The 18,158-nt window shown below is 37.9% G+C and overlaps 1 protein-coding gene across 2 annotated transcripts in view; it reads left to right on the top strand.

The window, feature by feature from the left end:
- The window catches only part of Zc3h12c (zinc finger CCCH-type containing 12C), a 51,256-nt gene that overhangs the window by 14,146 nt on the left and 18,952 nt on the right, over window positions 1-18,158 (top strand). Inside the window, exons 1-2 of one of the 2 annotated variants that reach the window (XM_051156445.1) lie at window positions 2,637-3,435; window positions 8,290-9,032. In XM_051156445.1, coding sequence (XP_051012402.1) covers window positions 3,412-3,435; window positions 8,290-9,032 — 767 coding nt within the window. In that variant the 5' untranslated portion in view covers window positions 2,637-3,411. Of the gene's footprint in view, window positions 1-2,636; window positions 3,436-8,289; window positions 9,033-18,158 lie in introns of those variants that run through there. The other variant, XM_051156446.1, reaches the window with a different exon arrangement.

Below are 18,158 nucleotides of genomic sequence, written 5' to 3'. Positions count from 1 at the left end.
TTGGCTAAGACTTTATCTAGTAACCTTTGGAGGCACAATTGGGGAATTTTGATATAATAATCTCCCACAACACTGCTGTGGAGGATCAAGAGTACTTGTGTTTTAAAAGAGAAAAGTAACGCGTTAAGGGAAAGATAACAAAGTCAGTTTGAATCACCTCTGGCCAAGAGCCTCGGTGCCAAACAGCCTCAAAGCACATTTGTCTCATTTCCCTGCCTCAGAACCTGTACAAGGCCTGATTTTCAGATGTTAGATCCACCCTTTGCATTGACAAATTGTAGGGAACACCAAAAGCTATGCTGGCTCCTTTTCCTTTGGTTATTTTGTTTTGTTTCTAGTCATTTTCTGCAGTGACCCAAACAGAACTCATGAGGTACCACTGTTTGTATTTTTCCTGCAGTGGGAGGTGGAGGAGGCAGCCTATGTGACTAAAAATGCCAGACTGGGCCCTTTTCACCTACAGATGTTTTAATGTGCTTAACATTATCCAATACTAGCAACTGAGAGGGTCTAAATATCGCAGCAGGATTTGATTAGCTTTTTCAGATCACTGCCTTTATTTGCTGCTTGCAAAAAGCTTAATCCAGTGCTGTAGATCAGGCGCCTGCTGCGCTCTGGGTAGTTTCCCTTCTTTGTGGCTCCTCCTCCTCTAGAATTAAAGCTTTAAAGTAGTAACTATGGTAGCAAGTGATAAAGAAATGGAGAAGACAAAGAGGAGAGTGGCTGTCCATTCAGGCTAGGTAGTTTAGGTAGTTTTCTTTTACAAACAAATGGAAAAGGCCGTAATATAAATACTTAAGTACTGTTCTCACCATGTCTTCTAGCCAGGACTTTATTACTTGGGTTTTGGTTGTGGTTGTAATTACTTTGCATAGAGATATGCCCTGTTCATCATTTTTATCTGATCTAGTAGGCCTTACTGCTTTCAGAATTTTTAAAAAAGCTGTGGGAATGGAAGGAGACAGAGATAAATTCTAATTTTTGTCATTTCTGTGATACACATGTGCTCACCCCAAAGTGAGGCTTTGCATTGTGTACTTGACATAGTAATGTGCAATAAACTGTGACAAGGATAGAGACATTTTATCTTGATTTTCACTTGACTAATGAAATCAGACCAGAGGTTTAACTGCTTCTGCTACATCACTACAATGCTTGGCAGAAAAATTATAGCTCTCACTTCAGCTATTAATGGGACATCTGGAACCTAGCAGTTGTGTTTTCTTCAAAAATATTGAAACTGGGCTTAGTGGATAAAGGAGCTTGCAAAGCCTGACTGACAACCCGGATCTGATCACTGGGGCCTCCACAGCAGAAGGAAAGAGCAAGCCTAGCCTATCTGACCTCCACACTCACACAGCCTCTCTCTCTCTCTCTCTCTCTCTCTCTCTCTCTCTCTCTCTCTCTCTCTCTCTCTCTCTCTCTCTGACACACACACACACACACGCGCGCGCACACACACGCGCGCGCGCATGCGCAATTCAGTAAAACATTAAGTTCTACTGAGGGAAAATATCCGTAGACATGATGGCCTACAATACCTTGCTATATCTTTTCCTGCTGGAAACAAATTTCAAGTTTTTAGTGAGCATGGCGAATGTTTTTGGTGAGATAGCTGAAATTTTTAAGTGTATGAAATAGATTTTTCATTTTGTAAATAGAGAAAAATCTGATTTGTGCTTGAGTGAATGTGAAAAGGACAAGGGCAGAAGTTCTAAACCAGAACTTTCTTTTCCTAAGTCCTTGCAAACGGTCCCACTGTGAATTACTGCTATTTATGTGTGAAAAGAGAAGCCAACTTATGTTGTTTGGGGTACTTTAGTTTTGTGTCTTTCAAGTCTAAGATCATACAATTTTTTAAAAAGTCTCTGTGTAAGTCAATAGTTCATGGCCTACACTGGAGTTTTATCTGTACTTTAGTGAAAAAGGAGCGCGCATGTGTGGCTGTGCATGTGTGCACATACACATGTATGCATTGCTTCTGTAGTACACAAAAGTGTAGTCTACATCACAAAGTTTTTTCGGTAAGGAAATACCACACTGTCTTATGGTGTTAACATTTGGATTAAATGTTTTCATAATCCCAGCTCGCTCAAGATAATAGCCAGTGCAGTACTTAGCAAGTAGGACCATCACCACCGTCCTGTGGAACGTAGAAGTGGATTAAGGGTACTTAGTACACTTTAGATGCCCTTCAAAAGTATCCCAGCAGTTCTTTTTAGTATTAACATATTCTGAATTCAAATTTGAGTATTACAACTTTCAAATTTTATGAAATACACTTTTAGCGAGTATGTTATGAAAGGTTTTGTTTTTACTTAATTGGATGGCTAACCAGTATCTGTAAGAAGAGAGTTTTACGTTGCTATTTGACATAGCTCAGCTGGTCTGGTGCAATTATTTTCGGTAGAAGTTAGTTTTGTTTAAATGTATACTTTTTGTCACTCATTTTCACAAACTTAGACCAAACTAATATTTTATTTTACCACATTTCTAGAGAACTTTTAAAAATTAATTCTATTTGTAAACTCATAAGTTTTATTATCTTGTAACACATTAACAATTTTGTTTGTTTGTTTGTTTGGCTTGGTTTGGTTTTTTTTCAAGAAAGGGTTTCTCTGTGTAGCTCTGGCTGTCCTGGAGCTCACCTGGTAGACCAGGCTGACCTTGAACTCAGAGATTCACTTGCCTCTGCCTCTCGAGTGCTCACATTAAAGGCAAGCACCAGCACTGCCCAGCTCACAAATCCTTTAAAGCACAGATTTCCCTCTATAGCCAGAGAAATAGATGAACTATAACCTTCTGCCTCATTTCACCAGTAACTCATTTATTAAAAAGCGATGCAATAGTTAATTGTTACTTTGACACACCTCATTTTCTTTCTCTCTCAAAGAAAAATGAAACGCTAATAGACTAATATACAGCTTCAACTTTTTGGGAAACATGCAACTTCTAGAACAACTTTGAAATATAATTGGTTTCTTTGTTTTCATGCATTAAAAACAAGGAGGAAAGGCTGAAGCCTGCCCAAGCCAGGTGTTTCTTGTTGGCAGCCTGCTCCCTAATGACTGCGCTCATAGAGCAGCTGCCTACTAGTCAGCTTTCTATGGCCCATTGTTGCCACATACCCCTCGGTTAATGCACATGCTGCCCGGGGCCGACCCAAGAATGACATCAACTTGCTTATCTTAGAAACCTACCAACCTGACGCAGGGTGCTGAGGTTGTCTTGCATCTGCCTGCCTGACTAATTGTGAGCTTTCTGGCCTGTGATTGGCTGTCGTGCCACTCGGTAATAGGTTAAGCAAAGACACTGCCATTCCATCTGTTCAGCCACTCATTGTTCCTCTTGCCTGCCTGCAAGTCTGCAGCTAAAACTGTGTTGCGCCTGCTGAAGCTGCCACAGAAACCAATGTCTTTGTATTTTCCTGCTAACGTAAGTATCTGTGCTACTCAGTGCTTTTGGAAGTTAACTGTGCTGTGAAGGTTATAATTTCAGCTCTGGAGGATGGAAGCACCACAAAAGAAAAGAAAAATGATAGTGCCAGTATACTAAATGAGTCTAGTTCTTTCTGTAAGAATATATCGGTGAAACGGAGTTTTATACTTTTATGTCTGAGTATTTTGCAGATAATTACTTGTAGTTCAGTGAGTGCCTGTAAGCCATGGACATTACACACAATCATTTGGAGCTTAAGACAAGTTATAAAAAAAAGTTCTAATATCATGCTAAACAACAAATTTAGATTTTTATCTTGTCAAATGCTTGTTTCTGAAGGCATCACTGCCATAGCTAGTTCCTCTGAAATGATGCTCAGATTCGGTAGATTTTTTTTTTTTTTTTTTTTTTTTTTTTTTTTATGTGTTAAGAGTCTACTTTGCAGACATGGATTGATACTGATAGATATTTCCAGCAGCTCATTTTAAAGATGATGATTAAGCATTCGGTTGCCCTGTCATCAACTTCAGTATTGGCATAGAACTGATTTCCTCTCCCCTTTTTTTCCTCTTGTGTTAATTTCAGATGTTAGATTGAAGATACCATTGCAGTTACTATGAAGAGTTCTGTAATGGGCAAGTGAGGAGTAGACAAAGGCTTCATCCCTCAGCTGGGAGGGAAAGAAAGAACCTAAGGGGTTAAAGTGAAGTTTTCGTTTCTCCCACATGCCCTATTGTGTGAACATATGCATAAGTCTATTGAAAGTTTTTAGAAGATAGGCAGGCCACCAGTTGCTGGTCTCCTGCAGTTCCAGTAGACATCTGTTGCCCCAGAACATTAACCAATCTGTTCAAAGGACCATCCTTCCTTTGTTAGCTAGAGGGATGCAAACAGTGCTTGCTCAAATACAATGGTAATTAAATACGCAAAGACCATAACAGTAGGTATTTATTACATATTCATTATTTTATTTTCATTGTTCTCATAGTATACCATTTGGATAGCAACCAGAACCTACTTCATGTCTTTGTAACTTTACAACCAAATAATTTGATGTAACACATTTATGATCTAATATTCCTGATTACTGTAATGTTTTAGAATGCTAAAAACAAGCTTTACCTGGTTTGAGGTGAGTTGTTAGTCAAGTTATCAATTGAAAACTTTAAAAAAAAAAAATCTTTTCACTAAATAGAGGAATTCCAGTATATGCAATGTTTCAGATCAGTACCCTTCATGTCCTAAAAGCTGCATGTAGCCACTACAGAGTTATTTTTTGACAACTGAAACTGTTACTCTTTATTATCATCTATAAAATTAGCCCAATTCATTCTTTTTCAACAAATACTATTATTTAAATTTTAGATAGTTTTTATCAAGAAGAAAGTGAGTTTCTGATATAATATCCAGAAGTAATCTATGAATTTTTAAAACTGGAGATGACTTTTACCCAATACCTATGTTTACTATATTCTTGTGTAATGTACAAGCCCCCATGTAGAATGACTTTGTGATACAAAGTTTACAGTTTCTTCTCAGAGTTTTCCAGTAACTCTGGGAGTATAAACTACTCTACTTTCTGTGTGATGCGTTGACTCCGCTTCGGCATGAAGGGAGGAAAATTACCCTACTAGTTGATATTTATTTGAGTTTTATGACTATTTACATAAGCTTGGATTTGACTGAATAATACAAAACTTAACAAGTCTAAACCATGAATGGTTTAGAAACTAAGAAAAAAATATTATTGCATATGATAAGTAACACATTCTGTGAAGTCCTTTTCTTTTGAAAACTTAGTAGCCATTGTTAAAATGCTAAACAGATGTAAACACCATGGAGTTCTTTATTCTGTAAAGCTCTGTATGTTAACTCCTTGTAAGCTTTGTATATTCTACTACTACTATTGTGTCTCTTTTTAAATCTTTGGGCTAATATTTACATTTTTAATGAATAACTTTAAGATAGTGTCAAGTTCTGCATTGTTTTTAAGTGCCATATTAAGTCAAGGCAATTTTTTATTAACTACAACTTGATCAGAAGTGTTCTACAGATTGAAGTTTTAAAATCCAAATCATTACCATTTCAATCAATACAAATCAAGTTATTTCAAATGCTAATCTAAACTCTAGGCCATGCCTGCATTTATTTTTAACATTGAAAAACGCTATTGAATATTATTGAAAAACTATTGTGCAGTGTTATTTAAATATCATGTACAAATGACATGAATTGTCTCAAATTGAATATTAGTGTTTGCTACTTATATTGCTATAAAAACTATTAAATGATTTAATATTATAAAAACAACCAAACTTCCATTTCCCCTGCCTTGTAACTATAGCTATGTGGTAAAGTACATAGGAAACAGATTCAGGAACTACCACTGGGACTAGAAGGAAATACTAGACTGAAAGGGAGCTAGAATTGATTGAAATGCTCTTTGTTTCAAACTTTACAGTATCTGGGTTTGTCACTTTGAAAAGTGAAAAATAAGAAAATCTACATATCCTTCTATCAGAAGATTTCAACCTAATGTTTTTTTCCATGGGTATTTATCATGCCTGATACAGATCCCCTAGCTCAAAAATATAAAACTGCTCAGTATTAAATAATAGTCCCTAGTTCAACTCAGCAATTTGGTCAGCAAGTCATTATCATGAATTATCTCACAACAGCACTACTGCAGAACCCAAACTTTTCAGGGGAGATCAAAAATATTTCCCACTAAATGCACTTCCTGCAGTCAGAACAGATTGTGGGGTTTCCAGAACAATGATGCCGGAGCTTCCAGATTGGCTTGGCAGCTGCATTGTTCTCTGGGGGTAAACCAGACGCACTTAAGTCCCAGTCTCTTTTATGGGCTTTTGTTCATACCAAATTATTCTTTCACTGTGCTAGCATTCATGATGGCATGTTAAAGGAGTGCAGCTTAGCAACCATCTTCTGGTTGCCAGGCAGCCCAGCTTCCAATAGATTTTTCTTGTTTAAGATACTTTTGGTGGGAGCTCTACTAAGGCCACAGTGTAGACTCTCTTTTAACTGTATCCCATTATTAGGATGCTGTTGTGATCTATTACTTGCATTATGGTGTTAGTACATTACTGTAGTTAATAAATTACAGGGTGTGCAGTTGTACTTTCAAAGTCCCATAATTCTAAGTAATTGGGCCATGCGTATCCATAGTAATAGAAGAAGTTGAAATGGACACAGCTTCGTAATGAAGCAGATGCTCTTTATCAGTGGGGTACCCAGGATCTCGGAAATTGGGTGTTTCTTCAGCAAGTGCTGTATTAGAACAGTGCTATTCAGGCCATTCTCAAAGAGCAAACCCTGAAGAAACTCCTACAGAAATGTGTAGGACTTCTACCCCAAGGAAATATTGAAAATTTGTGTTTTTAAAGATTGCATGTTGTATTTATCATAGTTAATAAAGTTCATTACACTGTGTAGAAGTATTTGATCCTGTAGTGGGTTTATTCAAATTTCACAGAAAACCAGCATTTTATTTTAATGTTGATATAATAGCTTTCTTCTGGTATATATATTTTGTTGAAGAGCTTCAGTTTAAAAGAAAGTGTTTCTCTAATTTTCTTTATTATATTATTAGGTATTTTATGACAGCCTAATGTTTAGCTGTCCCTGACTTGTTAATTAATGGTAGAATACCAGAATTATTGCCTTAATCAGCAAACTCCTGCTGTTGATTGAGTCCTCGTAATATAGTATAAAGTGAAATAACACTGCTTTTCTGACCTATCCCTAGTAGAGAAATAAATTCCACTAGGTCTTAAGAAAAAATAGTATAACAACAGAACCATTTTAAATAGCAAAAATATTCCTGCAGGGGAAATGAAGGAAAGCTGAGGTTTTAGCGAAATGTAGGTGTGTTGTTAACCTGAGACCAGACACACTCAGGGTGGCATGGCCACAGTCACTACATAGCCTGATGCTATACAAAAATACTTCCCATCATAAGAACTAAGGCGCTGAGAGGACAGTGTACCTGTTAGCCTCAAATTTTATATAGAGTATTTAATTTCACTGCTCTCAATAAATGTATATAGACAAGACCTTTTTTCGTTAATGAAATAGACTACAACGTCTGCCACTTAATAAAGGATCACAATATTTAAAAGTATCCTTTAGTTAAATGTTCAGTATTCGCAACATCATAATTATTAATGAAAAAATATATTCTCCCCAACATGGAAGGTGATTAGCCTTTTTTCTTTTCTTCTTGAACAGGGTCTCTGTAACACCAGCTGACTTAGAACTCACTATGTAGTCCAAGCTGATCTGAAACACACCATCTTCATGTCTCGGTGTCCCAGTTGTTGGTGTCCTAGGCATACAGCAAATGCCTGGGCAGAGGATGTGATTAGCTTTGCTATTACTCAACTCCTTATTGACCATTTTAGAATGGGTACCTCTGCACTTCAATATCTAAATTAACTTATTTTTTGAGACTTTCACATGTGTACTATATTTCTGTCATTGCCTCTCCCCATCTCTGCCCAACTCCTTCCATGTGCCTCCATCCTGTCCAAGTTCATGAACTCTTATTCTTTGTTACACATCTACATACACAACAGAGAGAGAGACAGAGACAGACAGACAGACAGACAGAACAAACCAACACATCTTTGTAAATACTAGAGTTTGATTTTTGTGTTTCCTTTGTTGCCTTGGAGTAACTCGTGTGAAGAGGTTTTGGCAAATTTGCTGTGAGTGAGGAGAGGCTGCAGACAGAATACAAAGCAGGCATTCAGTGGTTTGGCAGCCCTGACTTGTTCACCGAGACAAGAGTCAAACAGCAAATATGATACATATTTTACATTTTTTTTCTAGGAATACGGGGTGCTTTGCATTCAAGAATACAGGAAGAGCAGCAAAGTGGAGTCAGGTGCACGGAACAGCTTCATGGGCTTAAAGGATCACCTGGGGCATGACCTTGGCCACCTTTATATGGAGAGCACTGACCCACAGGTAAGTGCAGCTGTGCCTTGGCCTATGGGAGAGAAGCCAACAATGGATACAGCAACGGGAGAAAAAGAGGTGTCTGAGGAGAATGTGAGCTCTGGTGACTCTGAAGAGAGCACGAGTTCTGAGCATGAGTCAGAACAACGGCGGAGCCTTTCAGCAGAGCCGGGCTTATTGCCCAAGACTCACAGACAGTTGTGTCGGTCTCCCTGCCTGGAGCCTCACCCACTCAAACACAGTGACATTTTGCAAGACTTTAAACCAGAAGAGTCCCAGCCTCCATCCGGGGAAGTGAAGAAACCTCCTGATGTGGTCCGAGAATACCAAACAAAGCTGGAGTTTGCACTTAAGTTAGGTTATTCCGAAGAACAGGTTCAGCTCGTGCTAAACAAGCTTGGTACTGATGCTTTAATCAACGATATACTGGGAGAACTTGTCAAACTTGGAAATAAGAGTGAAGCTGACCAGTCAGTCAGTACTGTTAACAGTGTAATGCGAGAAACCTCATCCCTGGAATCTCAGAGGTCTGAATCTCCAATGCAAGAGGTTGTGACAGATGATGGTGAAAATCTGAGACCAGTGGTGATTGATGGCAGCAACGTGGCAATGAGGTAAGTTTTTTTAATATCCTTATTACTAAATCTTTGAAAGTTATTTCTAGTTCTGTGGCTGTTTTCTTATTCATAGTCATTAGCATCAATATTACTAAATGTCTCAGCACTAGCTTTTAGAAAACATTTGTTCTCTATGCTTGAGTAGACACTCTTTTTTCACATCTCTGTCTCTTTTTTTCTTCCTCTGACTAAATTATGATGGCTTAAAAAATTAGTGTATGTTACCAGCTTAGTGTTGATCATGAGTTTAAAAGAACTCAAGTGTGATGGTGTTCGCCAATGCTGGAGTCTGAATCAAATAGTCTATTTTTATATGAAAATAACTTAGGAAAACTCAGTTCTTCTAGAAGATAGAAATCTGTTCTATCAAGAACTATAATTCAAACATAATTCTTTAGGATCTAAGGAAAGGAAAACATTTTACTTAGATGACTTTGATGCCCTAAGTTTAAAGTGAATCTAAATTCAGTCACTCTAGTTAACTGCCCAAAGTGTGGAGTGTCTATGAGAGGGTTAAAAAGACATCAGATCTTCAAGAGCTTAGAGCCTCATCTGTTGTGTATCAAAAGGATTTCTTAGAGATACTTAGCCAAGAGCAGTTGTTGAAATGTTTGTTTTCTAGCAGTGTTTTCAGTGGCAAAACAATGCAAACTACATGTTATTTTACATGTCTTACATTCCAACATATAGTCAGTCTTTTAAAGTTACTAAGACAGCCAGCACCATTTGTGTGATAATGTTTTCAGATGTGGTGCAGAGCATCTCATTTTGGAGCTGCTGTACTTCAGTGCTCGGTAGCACAGGGTCATTGACTACGGTAGTAGGTAGTTATTCCAGAACGTCTCAGATCTATAACAAACCAAGGTTCAAGATAGTTTAGATATTCACTTATGAGAACTGTTCGTTTGGCAATGATCTATACTCAAATCTTAAAGCAGCTGTTCCCTGCAGGCCACATAATGCTTGAAGAAAGCCAGCCTGCACTCTTCTGGATAGCCCTTCCCGACGGGGCAACAGGATCTTTCATTTATCAGCAAATTGAACTTACAGGATATAAAATACTTACCATGGCTAAGCATTATTCAAAACTGAGTATGTCTGACTCCAAAACTTATACCCTTCATCATATAGTAGAAGAGGAAGCGTGACAAAGACTCTAGCCATATCTTACAAGGCTTAAATGGGGTTGGAAATGTTGTTCAGTGGTAGTGTACTTGCCCAGTATTTATAATTCCATGAGTTTTCCCCCAACACTGCAGCAAGGCCTTAAATGCTTTGTAATCCAAAGATAACTGAAGGGTTTTAAATAGAAGAATGGTTTACATCAACTTGTCAGTGGTGTGTAGCAAGTAGGAGATGGTTCTGTGTAAACAGCACATTCTAATGGGCGAAGTACCTTGACAAGTACCACAGAGGCATGCAGCATGCACATGACTCTGAGAAGCCTTTCAGTAAGAACCCTCTGCTGTTTGATCTTTGCCAAACTCAGTGGCAGAATGATGGTTTTTCTTATTATAACAAGAAGTGCTAAATGATTACCTTAGTGATAATATATAGTTCCAAAAGCCATGAAATTGCCAGGATGAAAGGAGTGAGGGCAGTTGTAGATCCTTAGGGAAGCACCTGCTGTCATGGCTATCTTGCCAGAATTACCATAGTTCTTTAAAAATGCATCTTCTAATATTCTACACCTACAGAGCCTGATGATGCAGTTAAGTGAAGGGAAAGCCCAACGCCCTATCATTTTTGGTGCTGTTATTTTGATGGATATTCATTTTTGAGAATCATCATTAAAAGTATTGATATCTAGAGATTGATGCATAGAAGGAAAGAGTGACCCAGGGTTGGTGATGTGAGGGACACTCAGTGCTAACTCATAGTATTGGAAGAACCAAGAGACAAAGAATAAACTCATCAAACAAAACAAAGAGGAAGGGTTTCAGTGAAGATTATCCTGTTGTGCTTTAAAAAAAAAAAAAAAGAAAGTCACAGGACATTACAGACAGTAAATCGTCTTCAAGAGTGCCATACAGTATTGAAGCCAGAGACTCAACTGCTGAATGTTAAGAAATTGATCTACTATGCTAGAACACTGGTTCTCAACCTGTGGGTCACAGCCCTTTGGGGGTGTCAGAGGACCTTTGCACAGGTTCACATATCCAATATCCTGCATATCAGATATTTACTTTACTAGTCATAACAATAGCAAAATTACAGTTATGAAGTAGCAATGAAGTAATTTTATGGTTGGGGTCACCAGAACGTGAAGAGTTATATTAAAGGGTCACAGTGTTAGGAAAGTTAGAACCAGTGCACTAGAAGTTAACAGGAAAGGACAAAGGACAGGCAAGGAGGAGAAGTTGGGGAAAGATTCTGTTGAGTTTTAATCTGACATGGTGAGAATTGCTTACAGAAAAGCTTTAATGCAAGACATGGCATAATTAAAACATTTCAAACAATCGCTTTATACAATTATACAAACAAACCTCTGCCTGCACCTAATTCGGGCACCATTCTGTCGTTCTTGGTATAAAAATGGGACCACACAGATCCATTTCTTTTCTTCATCACATATTTTAATGTGATACCTAAACTGAAACACTCCAGGCATTTCAGGAAAGAACAAGTTGACAGGAAATTTTTATTATAGCAATATTATTCTGTCAGTCACAATAAAATTTTTCATCATGTCTATAATTTTGGAAGTGCCAGAACTCATGAAAATTTATAGGAAACATACATTCTGCCATTTATAAAATCTACCTGCAGCTTCAAAATCATTTATAAATACATATTTACTTCAGGTCCAAACTTTTTCTATAACAAAAATACAGGGAGACTGCCTCCATTTCATGCTGTTTAAATGTCATATATTTCCCTTTTAAGATGATCTACTCATGCTCAGTTTAACAAGTCTGTTTTGTAGCTAATGTATGTGCACATGTAATAGATTACATGTGATAAGTAAATATGGATCTTCTTTTCCTATCTTATCTCCCAACAGATTCCATAAATAAAACTTTTTTCATTCTCAGTTAAATGTTCACCACAGACTTGATATACAGTCAATTTATATGCAAATTTAAGTAAAAGAGCAATACTATTTTTATTAAAATTACAAAATGGGCTGAGGATTGAACACAGCACCTGATGCATGCTAGGCAAACTGCCTCTAAACTTCCCCAGCTCCCTGTGGGCCTCTCAGTCCTTAGCTGTGTGCGCGCCCTCCAATGCTCCTCCGCTTGTGTGGTGCTCAGGTTCTCAAAGGGGATTCTTATTTTGCAGTAGTGTTTATTAGGATGAGAAAAAATTGTTACTAGTGCTTGACGTGTTATAGACAGTCAGTAAATTCCAGGTACTCTGGCCTTAAAGAACTAACCTCTTAACCAAAAATATTGTAACAAACAGTAAGAATTTGGGCTGGGGCTGTAGCTCAGTGGGAGAGTGTTTGACTCCCATGAATGAGGGCCTAGGTTCAATTAGAAATACTCTGTGTGTGTGTGTGTGTGTGTGTGTGTGTGTGTGTGTGTGTGTGTGTGTGTGAGAGAGAGAGAGAGAGAGAGAGAGAGAGAGAGAGAGAGAGAACTTAAAGTTAGTTATTATCCAAATTTTATTTATTTTTATTCATGAACTATTTTTTGAGAATTTTGTACATAAGTATACTATATTTGCATAATTTCTACCCATTCTTCTCCCCTTCAACTTCTGTCATTTTCCCCAGTTACATTCCCATCTCAAACTCATATTCCCTTATTCTATAATTATTGTTTTAATACTTACATATGCATGCACAAGGTAAATATTGTTACCCTATGTACATGGGTTTTGTGATGACTATTTAGGTAACCTATCAAGGAGCTTGTTCCTGAAGAAAACTTTTTCCTTTTCTCAGAAGCCGTTGCCTATAGCTCTTCTGCTAGGGGTGTGGCCTCGTGAACCTTTTTCCACCTCTGTTGACATGCCATCTGGTATAGTCTTGTGCAGGTCATAACCGTGGTAACTTAATAAGCTGTTTTGTTCTTATGAGCCATGCATGATATATTTTAATAGTGTGTTGCTTTTGATCACCATGCCTTCAATGTGTTTCCACAGAGTCATAAAGGAGCCTCCAGAGCCCCAAAATTGTAGAGCTTTTCTGTTGCTTTAGAGAACACATTTCTTCCTTGAGCTTGGCTAATGGTTTTCTTTCGGTAGTGCTGGAGGCTGTTATGGCTGTTTGTACTGCACTACAATGATAGGAATTGAATGAGGTCTGTTGAATACAGTTGGCTACAGACTGACAGGTGAATATTCCATCTGTGATAGCAACTTCACTACAAACCGTGTATAGGATCTTCAAGGACCTAGTGTGCAAAACTAGAAAAGGGTGAACTATTTTTAGAGAAATCCCTAAACTTTCCTGTAAAGTGATGGAAACCAAAGAAGTGCTTGCTTTCTGAGTATCAAACAGAATTGAATTTGTATTTAGTGGAGTTAGTCTGAGAAGTTCTGACAAATGGCTGTAGCTAATATCAACTGTTTAAAAAAAACAGCTAACTTATTTCATATTTTAAACTCATTCAGCAAATAGGCCTCTTTCCTTAATAGTAATATCTCATAGTCATGAAGAGTATACTCCATTTACAGACATGAAATCAAAATATAACATTTACCGTAACTGCTAGAGCTGTTGTTAATGATTCCTGGGTTTTGAAAATTTGTGATTCCATTAAATTTAGGATAGCTCAGCAGTGGAATATAAGATTAGTCCCTCTCCATACACCCATTAGTTCAATGTGTTTCTTTAAGCAAGGCCAATATTTTAAATCTTTCAGGTTTAGAAGGCTTGTCATATTGTTAAGAAAGTAAAATCTTGTCAGGAGTAAGAGTGGGCTGCTGTTAAACCCCTGATCCCCCAGAATGGTTGCTTTCTTTGTACACTTCTGTGGCCCTCACTATATGACATTCAAATGAACTAAGTCTCTATATTCTACTAAAGTTTCTTATAAGAATGACAAATTTAAAAAAGCCAAGAACCTTGTCATTATTTCTATAAAACACTATATACTGGAAAGAAAGCTGGGACATCTGTCCTCTTTTTAATACGATTGAATTATTGAACTCTGCCCCAGCACTGTAAGTCTATCTTGGTCAGTGAACTCAAGGTTTTGGGTTGGGCTAAATCTCCTGACTGACATATAGACCAGAAGTTCCTAGTACATGTCTATGCCAAGTGTCAGCATCAATACTTTGTTGGCTAATCCTCCCACATAAGCTTCTCTTTGCCGATAGGATGTGTCTTCTATTACCTCCATGAGTGCTGAAGGACCACGAGATGAGTCTTCCCCAGGGAGGAGTGATACAGTACATCTGCCTTTGGGAAAAAAGAGAAATTTAGAGAACATATTTGAGAACTAAGACAGGAGACAGCAATATGGACAGAACTGTGGACAACTGGAGAGAAAGACGCACTGACAATATCAGTATTTTATATGCCAATGAAATGGCACGAAACAAAAAAAAATCTGTTTGCTTAACATTTTATATTCTACCTACCCCCCCCCCAAAGACTTCTTTTGGAAAGCAAGTGCTATTACTACAAAGCTGGCATATAAAAAAGTATTCCAGGTGAAGCATCATATTAGTTTTCTTAAAGCCTGAGCAGAAATCAGAAACAGATTTTTAATATGAACAATGGTATGCAGAAATCATGATGACTACCCTTTACATGAAAAGTCACCCAAGCCATGCACTCCTAAAATACACACAGAGTTTAGCAGTTTGTACACCCAGGATTGAAGCTTCTGAATCATTTCTAAATACACTTTTTAAAAATTGTGTATGCAATCTGCTCTATAAAATCACATAAACTTGAGAACTGTTACATTTCAGTAGTGAACACCATCTTGCCCAAACTAAGATTTACCTTTACTCATGGGTTAGTTTTCTCTCTTGTTGCCTGTTTACTATTTAAGTATAGTAGTGTCCGACAGTTATTAAAATCATGATGCTTTGACTAGATTGCAGGAGAAACAATATCTGGCTAGAATTCATTTAGATATCTTTGGCTCCCTCAGCAAAACTTTATCAAAATTGTGAATAGTAGACCTTCCTGATCCACTACAGTAGCACTAGCAGCTGGTGGCTACTGAACTCAAAATATGTCTAGTTGGAATTGAGAAGCCAAAATGTGAAACACATACAGATTTTCAAAGCTTATTACAAATAATATGTAAATTATATTAATGACTTATATTGATTAAATGTTGATATAATTATATGTCAACTGAAATACATAAAATATATTTTAAGTGATTTTACTTTTTGTAATATGGCATGCTAGGTTACTTAAAATTACATACGTGATTCCCATGTTTCTGTTGGACAGGCTCTCGGTAAGATGCTTGTAAGTCCAACTTGGTACATGGGCTCAAGGGCAACATAATTTCCCTCTGGTATTTCACAGGTATTACATTCAAGTCAGTTGACAGTGCCCATTTCTCTTTCTGGTTTTATAAAGTATGGAAAGAATCAGAAGTGGGATGTGTTTTTGTTAATTGTAGCAGTATGGAGAGCCTGATAGAGACAAGGCCTAAGTGTCCCCCATAATACCTCTGTCACCTTAAGTGCATAATTCTACTTGTCATTGCTATCACACATTATAAAAGATTTATGTGTGTTTATTTAAACCATAACCTAAAGCATAGCAAGCTAGCAAAAGTTAACCACAGACCTTCACTTAGCTAGCGTTACTGTCAAACACAGTTTGCCTGTTTATTTTTCCTTAGGGGATATGTTTTCTTTGTCATCTTTAGACCCACAGCCCCCTTAGATCTAGACTAGTGATGTGTGCTTCCATGTTAATCTCACCTCAAATCATGGACCTTGTAAGATAAGGAACATCTTTCTTCTCTTCCTCTACTTCCCGAGTCTCAGCACTAGCTCTCTTGCGGTATTCATAATCAGTTTTGGTTGAATATTTTTATTTCCTAAACCAGCGATCTTTCAACCTCTTCTTTTCCTCGGAAGCAGTACAATCCTGCAAAAACTTGCTTGGAAGCAAAATGGAATTCTGTGCAACTTGAGGCATATATGTGGGGCTTTGTTGCCCACTTCAAAAATTTCCTTTCTCCTCTCCCCAAAAGATCCTCTGTGCCCTACTGCGGAGTTTCTGTCTGGAGCACAATGTGTGAACGTAGATCTGAATGACCTGTAACAGCGTGGGTTTAGAGTCTTGGTGCCATGGTCAGTGGCAGCAGCCCAAAAACTGGTGTGAGCTTCACAGTGATTTGCTGCCGTTGGAAAAGAGATGAGAGGAAGTAAAGTGGTGTTAGCTCTAAGAGCAGCAACAGAGTGATCATGCCTAGATAAGAAAGCACATGCATGTGAACCTGCAGGGCTACAAAAACAGAAGCTAAAATGTTCTTTTGCTCTATGTTGAAGGGCTAGTGATCCCTACTACCTAAGACACAGGATAAATGAAATGCATTCTCCTTTAAAAATTATTAAACACCGAAAGAGGCCTCAGTGAAGGTTTTCAAAACATTTTTAGGTTGCTTTTTAAAAAATATTTTTAAATTAAAAAATTTTGCTAATTTATTTTTATATGTCTAAGATGGCTCATATATAAGGTCTAAAATGAATTAAAGAATTTGGAGAACACCTAGGATTTTTTTATTAATTTATTCATATTACATCTCGATTGTTAGCCCTTCCCCTGTCTCCTCCCATTCTTCCCTCCCTCCCATTTCTCCCCTTCTCCCCTCCCCTATGTCTGTAACTGAGGGAGACCTCCTCCCCCTATATATGCTCTCAGAATATCAAGTATCTTCTTGGTAACTAGCTATCCTTCCTCTGAGTGCCGCCAGGTCTCCCCATCCGGGGGACGTGGTCAGAAAAGGGGCACCAGAGTTCGTGTGAGAGTCAGATCTCACTCTCCACTCAACGGTGGAGAGTATCATGTTCGTCGGCTAGGTCTTGGTAGGGGTTCGAAGCTTACTGCCTATATTCTCCTTGGCTAGTGCCTTAGTTTGAGGAGGAGCCCAGGATCCAGATCTGCCTGTCATAAAGTTCTTCTTGTAGGTTTCCAGGACCCTGTGGGTCCTACTATTTCCCCATTCTTCCATGCTACTCTCGCCTAAAGTCTCAATAGGATGTCCTCTCCTCTGACCCACTTTCTTGGTAAGTAAAGATTTTCATGGTATGTATCCCTTGGACTAGTGTTTTGATATAAGTGAGTATATACCGTTTGTCTCTTTTTGCTTCTGGGTGAACTCACTCATTATGATAATTTCTAGATCAATCCATTTGTCCACAAATTTCAGGAATTCCTCGTTTTTAATAGCTGAGTAGTATTCCATCGTGTAAATGTACCACAGTTTCTTAGTCCATTCTTCTACTGAGGGACACTTAGGCTATTTCCATGTTCTGGCTATTATGTATAGAGCAGCTATGAACATGGTTGAGCATATGTCCCTGTTGTGTGGTAGGGCATTTTCTGGTTATATTCCAAGGAGTGGGATGGCTGGGTCTTGAGGAAGCCCTATTCCCATTTTTCTGAGAAAGCGCCAGATAGCTTTCCAAAGAACACCTAGGATTTATCTAAATAACTTAGTGTTCATCAAATAGTTAATATTATTATATTGCTATTGCCCTGCGATTATTCCGCTAAGTCTTAACTTTCTGTAATATAGATCTACAACATGAAGAACTTTTAGCACTAGAGATTTGAACATGGTTCTAAGCATTAAAAACATTTTACTCCCTTCTGTCTTTGATCCTAGACACTTTGCTGACCACTAGTTTAATAGAGGATCCATTAAAGTCTGAGGCATCGTGTGTGTTCATATTTACTCTTCCCAGGGAGAGCATCGTGTAAAGGCACATTTTAGAACACCGCAAATGTGTATGTAGGTCAAGGTTTTTACTTAAATAAAAGAAATAGAGGATTATAAAAAGCAGTTGTTTTCTTCTTGATCCTTTCTCATTTCTTTTGAAAAGTAAAACTATTTAATGATGTCCGCAGACCGAGGCATCTCAGAGTCATTGTACTGTACGTTGAAGCTGTTGCAGTTGTGGGTTTGTTCTGCCGTTTTACACCAAATGTCTTTTCCAAACATGAGGACCCAGGGCTCATGAGACGCC

The sequence above is a fragment of the Acomys russatus genome, chromosome 14 (assembly GCF_903995435.1).
Source record: "Acomys russatus chromosome 14, mAcoRus1.1, whole genome shotgun sequence".
NCBI classification, from domain to species: domain Eukaryota; kingdom Metazoa; phylum Chordata; class Mammalia; order Rodentia; family Muridae; genus Acomys; species Acomys russatus.
Note: the sequence above shows the minus strand (reverse complement) of the source record. Positions and strands in the feature narration are given on the sequence as shown.